The sequence below is a fragment of the Macrobrachium nipponense genome, chromosome 30 (genome assembly GCF_015104395.2).
Source record: "Macrobrachium nipponense isolate FS-2020 chromosome 30, ASM1510439v2, whole genome shotgun sequence".
Taxonomy (NCBI): domain Eukaryota; kingdom Metazoa; phylum Arthropoda; class Malacostraca; order Decapoda; family Palaemonidae; genus Macrobrachium; species Macrobrachium nipponense.
Genome location: NC_087218.1, coordinates 17,681,850 through 17,691,849, shown reverse-complemented (window position 1 = coordinate 17,691,849; position 10,000 = coordinate 17,681,850). Strand labels below are relative to the sequence as shown.

At 41.0% G+C, this 10,000-nt stretch overlaps 1 protein-coding gene across 1 annotated transcript in view; it reads left to right on the top strand.

The window, feature by feature from the left end:
* Positions 1 to 10,000, top strand: part of LOC135202339 (uncharacterized) — a 93,253-nt gene that overhangs the window by 4,697 nt on the left and 78,556 nt on the right. Inside the window, exons 2-7 of the mRNA XM_064231688.1 lie at positions 710 to 810; positions 2,595 to 2,736; positions 2,959 to 3,023; positions 3,863 to 3,974; positions 5,437 to 5,495; positions 9,945 to 10,000. Coding sequence (XP_064087758.1) covers positions 715 to 810; positions 2,595 to 2,736; positions 2,959 to 3,023; positions 3,863 to 3,974; positions 5,437 to 5,495; positions 9,945 to 10,000 — 530 coding nt within the window. The 5' untranslated portion in view covers positions 710 to 714. The remainder of the gene's footprint in view (positions 1 to 709; positions 811 to 2,594; positions 2,737 to 2,958; positions 3,024 to 3,862; positions 3,975 to 5,436; positions 5,496 to 9,944) is intronic.

The following is a 10,000-nucleotide window of genomic DNA, read 5'->3' as shown; positions in this document are numbered from 1 at the left end:
TTTCTACATTCTATATAAATATAACCCTCGACCATTTCTGCTTCCTGTCCACAACCTTTAACCAAATTTATAATTCTGAACCATAAACCTTTGCCACATTTCTACATCTCATCCATAACCTTAAGTATCTACATCTCTTCCATAACCCACTTTAGCCTAATTTCCACATCTCATCTACAACCCATAGCCCAATTTTTTACTTATCTACAATTCTTTCTCCAATTTCTACTTCTCACCCACAACCCTTAGCCCAATTTATAATTCAAATCCACAACTCTGAGCTCAATTTCTTCTTCTCATCTACAACCCTTTGCTCAATTTCCTAATTCTCATCTACAACCCTTTTGCTCAATTTCTGCTTCCCATCCACAACCCTTAGCCCAATTTCTACTCATAGCCCAATATATACTTCTCATTCACAACCCTTAGCCCAGTTTCTACTCATCTACACACCTTAGCCCAGTTTCTACTTCTCATCCTGAACGTTTAACCCAGTTTCAGTTCTCCATCCACAGCCCTAATCCCAATGAAACTACTCCCCATCCATAACCCTAAATACAGTGATCTGCACTTCATGTGCAACCTATTGGACAATTTCTAAATTCTCATCTGCAAATTTTAGCTCAATATTTGTGTCTCATCAGGAGTCACCTTTAGTCCTGTTAAATACCCAGACCCAAAGAACCTCAGCTTCCAGTTCTGTTTCCAGATTGCATGTTGCCCAAAGACTGCTCCCAAGTCCTGGACGTTCCGAACGCCCAAGGCAGCTACAGGATCACTCCTGAAGAAAGAAGCGACCTAGGAATCACGGTAGGTGTGTTTAATGTGGTAGACAGGGGAGTCATTTTGAAGGAAAGAACGCGCGAGCTCTCAAACCAGATGGTGAGAGACGTGCATGAATATTAAATTTAACGAAAGGAAATTCACATAGAGTTATTTTTAACTCGCTGGATCTCGTGTCAGTGCAATTAATGGCGCAATTTTGGTTTATATCCTGTAAATGAGTGCAATTAGTCGCCTTTTTTATTGTTTATTTCATGTTAATGAGTGCAATGAATGGCCCTATTTGGGTTCATTTCCTGTAAATGAGTGCAATCAAAGACATTTTTATTGTTTATTTCCTGTAAATGAGTGCAGTTAATGGCCTTTTTATTCTTTATTTCATGTAAATAAATTAATGTAAATAATGATCCAATTTTGGTTCATTTCCTGTAAATGAGTGCAACCAATGGCCATTTTATTATTTCCTGTAAATGATTGCAATCAGTGGCCTTTTTATTGGTTATTTATTGTGAGAACAATTAATTTCCTTTTATCGTTTATTGCCTGTAAATGCGTGTAATTATTAGTCTTTTTGGGTGGGGGGGGGGGGGGATGTATTTTCCTGTAAATGATTGTAATTATCGCCCTTTTATTGCTTATTTCCAGTAAATGAGCGCAACTAAGGGTATGGTTGGTCTGCATCTTGTTAATGGGTGCAATTAATGGTTATTTTTGGTTTATATCACGTGAATGGATACAATGAATTCGCCGGAAGTGGGGTACTGTTGGCATTACTAAAGAGTGTTTGCCACGTCATTCGGCAGCTAGCGGCACCCACCTTTTAGCCTTTGACTTTACCTCCATTCCCGCCTCCTTTCTTCTGCATTGCTGTCCAGCCTCTCCAACTATTGCTTCTCAGAGCAATTATAGGGATATCTCATGGTTTCACTTTTAGATCCTTGTATTTGGCTTCTTTTATATTCGGGATTTTTATCTAGCTGTTCAACCACTCCAACTCCGAAAGTGCCCCGTTGCTTAGGTTGACAGCCTAAATCTTATACACTCAGTCAAGTTTTGCGCTGTTCTACTCCTTAAGGGGGTAGTGGCATCAGTGCACTTCAAGCGGTGCACTGAAGGCATGGCTTACTTAAGGGTCTTTGCGGTACCTAATCGGCCAGTGGCTGCAACCCCTTTCATTCCTTGTTTCTATAACTCCGTTCATATTCTCTTTCTTCTTTCTTACTTTCCACCCTCTCTAACGATTGTTTCGTAGTGCAGCTGCTGCGAGGTTTTCCTCCTGCTACACCTTCCAAACCTCCGTTACTTTCAATTTTCCTTTCAGCGCTGAATGACTACATAGATCCCAGCACTTGGCTTTTGGACAAAATCTTCTATTCCTTCCTGCACTGTTCCGTATGACCGTTTGCCAATCATTACTAAAAGCATATTCATTTTCTGCTTCATATAAGTGGCTCCCTAGTGTGTTTTAACTATTATGTATGATAAATTCATAAAGTAATTAAGTCTACGGGCACAAACACCCCCATTTCACGGGCAGAACCAGCTCCTTTTCAGGGAATCCCTTCTCAACCCCACATCTTTCGGAGGGTTGGGGGAGGTAGGAGGAAACCCCATTATAAACCATCTTAGGGGTCACCACTATAACCCAGCCAAGTTTCATGCCCATCGGACCAGCCGGTTGGCTGTGATTGAATGACAGACGGACGGACAGACACAACGCCCATTATAGTATAGTAAAATAGGTAAGAGAAACTGCGATCAAACGTGCTGCTATAACGAAACATTTATTTCTTTCCTCCCTCATCCGTCAGGTCACTTGCATGAACTTCGGAGGCGACGGCGGCTGGACGCTCGTGGCTCGCCAAAGCTCTGCCAACAAAGACGCTTATAACGAGACGTTGCTCAAGAAAGGATACGGAGTCGCGGCCAACTTATCACAGAACTATTTCATAGGTGGGCAAAGGCGAAAAAGTCTCGGTATTTTTGGAAGAAAATTCGGAATAACTGTCTTTCCTTATCATTGGTTGTTGGAAGCGACTCTGAAACTAAAATACTGTACTACTCGTGAGATAGCTGAGTGACACATTAGAGAGAGAGAGAGAGAGAGAGAGAGAGAGAGAGAGAGAGAGAGAGAGAGAGACCTTCGTAAATCATTTCATTTTCTCTCCCAACCAGGAATGCATAACTTGATAGCCATCAACCAAAAGAGCACCTTGGAACCGCGACCTCTCGTGTTTCTTGTGAGTATTGCCACCTCTTCCGTCCTGTATGAAAGAGAATTGAAGGATATTACTAAAAGGGAGAAATTAGGGAGGGAGGCTGAGTAACCTCAATGGTGGGACTCTGGGTAACTGAGGAAAAGTCATAAAGCTGAGACGCTGGGTAAACTCCAAGTGTCTCCTACTGAAAGGTAGGCTCTGGCCGCCTTAAACAAGAGAAACTACAGCTGAGACAGGCTATGGGTTGCAAATTCAGGCTCTGGGTAACGTCCAGTCATTGTTAATTGGAAATAAAGTCTCTGGCAAAGGATTTGTGTCTTACGAGTGATAAATTAGAAAGAAATTCAGGCTAACGTATTTTAGTAGCTGTTCGTTAAGACTGTTGATTATTATGCTTATTTCCAGACCAAATGTAAGATATTATTATTATTATTATTATTATTATTATTATTATTATTATTATTATTATTATTATTATTATTATTATTATTATTATTATTATTAGTCAGAAGATGAACCCTACCCATAGAGAACAAGCCCACAGTAGCCATTGACTTGAAATTCAAGTTTCAAAGAATATGGTGTTCCTTAGACAGAAGTAACAGAAGGTAATGTGAAATAAAAAAAAAAGAAGAGGATCAGTTATTGGGAAAGATAAACTAATTTAACAAATTAATAAGCAAACAGATAAAAATGTAAGTAAAATACAAGAATTGTTGTAGGATGGTAATGCATTGCATGTTCACTCGAACTTTTGAAGTTCCAATTGCATAACGTTTTCAGGGGGACTTTTCCACAGTCCTCTTTTCGTTCAGCATTTGCAACCGACTGATCACCTATGATGTTTCCTGTATTTGCAGTTTGTCATTGAGGACAGCGTGAAAGGCAATGTCGCAGCCACTTACTCAGATGTTACCATCCACAGCGAAACATTCGCAATCACCTTCGCGGGAAATTTTTTTGGAAGTGCAGGTTGGTCATTTCAGTCCAATTCTTTTCTTCTTAACATTTTCCGCATATTTCCGCTGACAACTGTTGTAGGTGACTTATGCAACAAGTCTCTTATAAGGGCAGTTAGTTGATAAGTGATGGCATCATCAGAGCAGTCAGTAACGAGATCACTACCAAAGCGCCTCAGTTCGATTCTCGGGCATTCAACTGAGGTGTTAGAGATGTGTATTTCTGGTGATTGAAGTTCACTCTCGACGTGGATCAAAAGTCACGTAAAGCCGTTGGTCCCGTTGCTGAATAACCACTGGTTCCATGCAACGTGAAAACACCATACAAACAAGCAAAAACAAACAAGATCACTATTTGCTTCTAAGCAAGGAGGCATTTTTTTCCACTCTCCTGTCATATACAATTTTTTAAAGCAGTATGCCTCGCAGCAAGAGGGCCCCCTTTTTTTGTAGGTTCTTGTCATAAACATTTACAGCAGTGTATTTCTTAGCAAAACTTTTTTTTTTTTTCTTTATAGCCGGATTTTATCATAACCAATTTTTAAGCAGTATACTTCTTAGCTGAGAGGCCTTTTTCTTACAGTAATTTTGAGACTGCGCAATTTTTGTAGTACTTTGCGAGACATCACCTATTTGCAGCGTCTTTCATATCAGGTGAACTTTTCGTAGGACATTACTTAGTAGACAACAACGTTTTTGCAGCGTTTCTCATAGCTAGTGCATTTTTCTGCAGAACGTTTCTTTGCAGACGACACCTATTTTTGTCAGGTTCTTCTTAGCAGGTACACGTCTTGCAGGACGCATTTGAGTTGACAACACACTGCAGATATTTCTTAGCAGGTACAAATTTTGCAGAACGCTTCGTAGTGAACAACAAATTTTTTTGCAACATCACTCCAAGCAGATACAAATTTTGCAGAATGCATCGTAGTAGACAACAGTTTTTTTGCAACATTCCTCTTAGCAGTTACACTTTTTGCATAACGCTGTTTAGCAGAAAAATTTTTTTTTGCAGCGACCCTCAGGGTAGACACTTGCTTTTGCATTAATATGTCTTACGAGACAACAACTTTTAATAGTATTTTATCCCATTTGGTTTTTTGCAGCGTCCCTTCGGTCCCTAGCTGTAACGCCCTTTCATTGCTTTGGCTGTACCTCCGTTCATATTCTCTGTCTTCCATCTTACTTTCCACCCTCTCCAACAACACCTCTCAAACCTTTTTCCTGTCTTATTTCCGTTTCAGCTATGAATGACCTCATAGGTCTCAGTGCTTGTCCTTTGGCCTACATTCTGTATTCTATTCTATTTATAGCATTTAGTTCAATCTCGTTTTGTGCTCGCACCTCAGATTTCTCCTGTATACTTTTTATTTTTCTTTATTTTTTTTTTTTATTTTTTAGCTCGGGTAATTTTGATTCTGCTCTAGAGGGGATTATTATTCTTGTAGAAATACAGGTAATTATTATTCTTGTAGGTAACTGCTGGAAGAATTTATCGTCCATTGCCCTACACCCACCTGACGCTCCTTCACAAGTAAGTTGATTTCTCGTAGCTGGGAAGCATTATCAAAACAAGGCTATTAATGTTAATAAATAAATAGATAAATTAATTATTGAAGTAATAAATAAATATGACCCTTAATAAATAAATAGATAAATGAATTACTGAAATAAATAAATAACCATGACACCTGAATCAACTTAAGTAAGAGAAAATCGTGAGTTACGAATTATTTACCTATCCATTTAGAAAATAGAGGTCCTGTATTAATAATGAATGTACCTATTCACATTATCTTCACTTCTAGAAAACCTCGACAGATCACTTGCTTCATGTCGAGTCGAGACTGAACACTTTGTGGCGGGATCACAAGCTTGAAAAAACAAGCGGACAAAACCCTCCCCACATGAACCTAATCACTCCAGCTACCCAACCCACCCCAGTCACACTTTCTTCTTTACACAACAAAATACAGCAGGACAATTAGAAAAAAAAATAAATAAAAAATAAAAAAAAAGCAAAACACATGTACTTACCAATCAATCCAGTCACTCCCGGCTATCCTGTGCTGTGCGCTGGTTGAGGTCACAGAAATACCAACAACACAAAAAACCAACAACACAAAAAGGCAACACAAACACCCACTAACAACTTCAAGAAATCACAACAGCCCCCGAGCAACACACCCTCAACCATAACAACTCACAATAACCCAACAAAAAAAAAAAAACTCACAAGCACAACAATCCAACAACACAGCTCTAAATCATTAATATCAAACTTAAGAATAACCAACAACTAAATCAAACAACACACAACTCAAACGAATTTCACCGCCTTCACTAGATCGCTGCCGATACCACAGACTATCACAGTTCTGACTAAAGACTTACTGAAAACTCTCACTCTAAACACAGATCTTTAACAGCAAACAGCCCAGAACCTATCAACAACCAATTCAGTCATTAACTATCCATACAGCAATTACACCCTCCCTCTCTCTCTCTCTCTCTCTCTCTCTCTCTCTCACAGACGTTGTCAATAGAACTCCATAACTCCTCCATATTTCCTCCCCCTGTTACATTAGACAGCGTCTCCATTCATCCCAACACCCACACTAAATAGCCTCCGCAACACCCACGGATGCTCAGATGCAGGTCCCCTGGATCTCGTTTGAGGGCCCTCATACACACTCTCAGTTACACTGCCATCAACTTCTCCCAGATCACTTCCAGTCAGACTACCATTACTATCTCCCTCACTACTATCCCCCCAAATCCCATTCACTATCTCATCTACCCCTTCCAACTCTTGTCCGAACATCTCTCGTAACTCTGCCACTAAATCACTTACCTCATTTACACTCCTGCCAAATTCCTGAAGAGACTCATTCATACTGCCAATTACATCCTTACTACCTGATTCCCTTCCTGGTGAAACTTCACTAAACCCTGACAATTCAAACCCACACACGCTATATGTATTATTCCTCCCCTCAAAGTCATCTGTATTACACGCCTTATCCACCATTTTTACCCTAACACTAACCCCTCTATCATGCAGTTCACGTTTCTCCCTTTCATTCCCTTTCCTTACCTTCTTCCTCTTTCTTCCATACTCAACCAACACCAAAAAAACTGCCGATCTTCCAGACCCATTTGCTCACTGACACTCGGCTCACATTTATTCACCCTCAACCACTCACTCATCGCATTCTCCCAAACATACTGTCGCTTACTAGAGGACCCACCCAACTGAATCCCTTACCACCTAGTTTCCTGAATTCCCAACCTGACTCATCCTCTTTCGCCTACACACACTTGCCATGTGACCTTCCATTCCACATTCAACACACTTCGCACGCTGTTCTTTACACATCCTAGCATAATGGCCATTCGTCCCACAGTTGCCGCAAACTATGTTCATACGAGTACCCCGACATCCACTAGCTATATGCCCTACCTGTCCACACCTATAACATTTAATATCCCTATCTTTCTTACACTCACCAAATGCCCTGTTTGCCCCACACCCAAAAGCACGCTCCTAACGCCCAACGACATTCATTCTTCCTGTGTCCTGGCTTACCACATCTATAACACTGATCTCGCTCACGACTAACTGACCCTACTCTTCCAACACTCGCACTCCTATCTCTTTTAGGGCTAACTACACTCACATTACTTGCCCTAACGCTCCTATCTACCACTCGCTCTGCCATTCGCCTCGGCCCTTCCAAAACTGCCTCCCTATAGCTTCTAAACTCTGGTACACCCTCAGCTACTTCAGTCCTAACACTAACACTTCTACTCTCTTTCATACACCTATCTAACTCGTAATCCTCTACTATTTCTAAAATGTCGTTCCATGTTAACCTTTCATTCGTCCATCGCATTTTCTCCTTACGTTTCAGATTTATAAACTCATATACACTCTCTGGTACAGTCACCAACAACTTTCGTACTAACTCCTTACACTCATTTATCCCTTCGTCCCCAAACTTTTTTCCTGGCTAATGTTTCTAACCTACAGACATACATCGACAACGACTCGCCAACATTCATTCTTGCCTCTTCAAAATCTTGCTTTCTCCTATATCTAACGCATCTACTTTATCCTCTTTGCCTGTTCTACAATCCTAGCTTTTACACTCTCATACGGCACATTCCTTTACACTCATAATTACCCTATACATATTCAACAAAAATCCTGTCAAAAAGCTACCTAACTCTCTTGCCCAGACTCTCTTGTTATCCCCATACTTTGCCTCACAATACCTCTCATATTCCTTAAAAAGTCCCCTATGTCCCTACTACCATATTCCTCGTATTGTGCACATCGGGGTACCTCTCTCATATACACAGCCTTTCGTACTTTCCCAACTTCCGCTCACTCTCACTTCCGCTACTTCCTTTCTGAACCCCTCTTTTCCCTCATCCGAATACAGCGAATCCACTTCCATACTCATGTCCATACCCCTGACTACGCTCTTCTTACCCTTCTTCTTTCTACTTACCTGTTTCCACTCACCGCTATCCAAATCACTCTCAGCCCTTTCCCCAATGTATTCGGTTCCTAATCTCATCCTGTCCGTCACCCTTAACCTTTCCCTTAGTCTTCTTTTCCTCAGCCACTTTCTTATTCTTGTCTTCAGGTTTATCCTTACCCTGTGTCTTCCCTTCTTTCCCTTACCTATCACAACCGAATCACCTTCTTCACTCGTAACTCATCCACTCGCTCTTTCGCATCCTTTACCATTCCTGGCCAGTCACAAGACCCAGTAGGCCTACCTCCTACAGCTCCTCTCCCACGAATCCCTTCATCATTTCCTGCATCATCTCTTGCACTGCATTCATCATTAACCCCAACTTTTCATCCATTTTCTCACCATTCACATCTCTTCCGCTCCTTTCACCTCTTCTTTCATTTCCACTTTCGCACTCCTTAGCATTCCTTCTCATTTCCTCTAACTCGCTCTTCAGCTCCTCACACTCTACCCTCAACCTCTCATTCTCCACTTCCAACCTTCCCTTAGCTTCCCTCGCCAACCGTAACTCACCTCCTTCAGCCTCTCTAATCTCCTTCAACCCTTCCATCCTCACTTATCCACCAATCACACAACTCTCTACCCAATTGCCCTGCAGCTGCCGCACCAACAGTCCCTGTTCGGTCGCCAAAAAATAATGTGGCGGGATCACAAGCTTGAAAAAACAAGCGGACAAAACCCTCCCCACATTAACCTAATCACTCCAGCTAGCACCCGCCCACCCCAGTCAACACTTTCTTCTTTACACAACAAAATACAGCAGGACAATTAGAAAAAAAAATAAATAAAAAATAAAAAAAAGAAAACACATGTACTTACCAATCAATCCAGTCACTCCCGGGCTATCCTGTGCTGTGCGCTGGTTGAGGTCACAGAAATACCAACAACACAAAAAACCAACAACACAAAAAGGCAACAACAAACACCCACTAACAACTTCAAGAAATCACAACAGCCCCCAGCAACAACCCTCAACCATAACAACTCACAATAACCCAACAAAAAAAAAACTCACAAGCACAACAATCCAACAACACAGCTCTAAATCAATTAACATCAACTTAAGAATAACCAACAATAAAATCAACAACACACAACTCAAACGAATTTCACCGCCTTCACTAGATCGCTGCCGATACCACCGACTATCACCAGTTCTGACTAAAGACTTACTGAAAACTCTCACTCTAAACACAGATCTCTAACAGCAAACAGCCCAGAACCTATCAACAACCAATTCAGTCATTAACTATCCATATAGCAATTAACACCCTCTCTCTCTCTCTCTCTCTCTCTCTCTCTCTCTCTCTCTCTCTCTCACTAGACGTTGTCAAATGGAACTCCATAACTCCTCCATAACTTATTTACTTAATAAGAATTCTGACACTGTAAAGACCATGAGTAGTCGTATTTTCATGATTGATTTTCCTTTGCAGTGCTCCGTTTTGAAGTTGCCCCTGTCCTGGGCTACGCTGACAAGCCCCCAAAAAAT